Source organism: Arachis duranensis, chromosome 7 (genome assembly GCF_000817695.3).
Source record: "Arachis duranensis cultivar V14167 chromosome 7, aradu.V14167.gnm2.J7QH, whole genome shotgun sequence".
In the NCBI taxonomy this organism is placed as follows: domain Eukaryota; kingdom Viridiplantae; phylum Streptophyta; class Magnoliopsida; order Fabales; family Fabaceae; genus Arachis; species Arachis duranensis.
Genome location: NC_029778.3, coordinates 78,221,585 through 78,222,298, shown reverse-complemented (window position 1 = coordinate 78,222,298; position 714 = coordinate 78,221,585). Strand labels below are relative to the sequence as shown.

Here is a 714-nt window from a genome sequence, read left to right as displayed (position 1 = left end):
TAAGTGAGAAAGAAAAAACTTTGGCCATTAATTTAGAACTCATTGTAAAACAGAGTTGGTGAAAGTCCAGTATGTATCTACAGCCACAAGAATACCCCAGATTTTTTTTAATATAACTCCTTTGACGTTAACACCCTCACCACAAAACTAAAATAAGAAAAAAAACAGAAAAGAAAACAGAGGAGGGACAGAGTAATAGGCATGTTAGTACAATTTTGGTGAATAATTTCAAAATTCCATCATAAATGTACAAGATTGTTCTTGAATCTGGAAGCATCAGTAAGAACATTCCATTCTGTGAACTCTGTCCCTCAGAATTCCGTTATACAAAGCGATTCTGTTAGCTGGCATTTCACGAACGTTTCTGCAGTTGGTTGATCTTGATGATACTCTGTTCTGCTTCCTCTGTTCTTCTTCACTCCTTTCTATTCTCTCTTTGACGTTCTCAGCAAATTGAACTCTCTTCTTCTTCTTCTTGCTCAGCTTCCTCTCCCTCTTCTTTTCTTCTGGAAATTAAACAGAGAGAGCAAAATCATGTGAGTGGATGACTTGAGAAGAAGGAAGTGAAGAAGAGAAGCAGGGGAAGTGAATGATTGTAATTTACCTGAAGACAAGCAAGAGCGTAAGATTTGGTTGTTGGATTGAGGAGAATGATGATGAATCTTGTGGCGGGAGAAAGCAAGGTAAAGCACAGTGCTAGAGAGAACCATAGCT

The 714-nt window shown here is 38.0% G+C and overlaps 1 protein-coding gene across 1 annotated transcript; it reads right to left on the bottom strand.

Moving 5' to 3' along the window:
- LOC107459560 (uncharacterized) lies at positions 1-714 on the bottom strand (the record flags this gene model as incomplete). Its single annotated transcript, XM_016077786.3, is given in 2 exon segments — positions 1-506; positions 605-714. Coding segments are annotated over 2 exon segments (340 nt in total), but the record flags the coding sequence as incomplete, so codon positions are not given.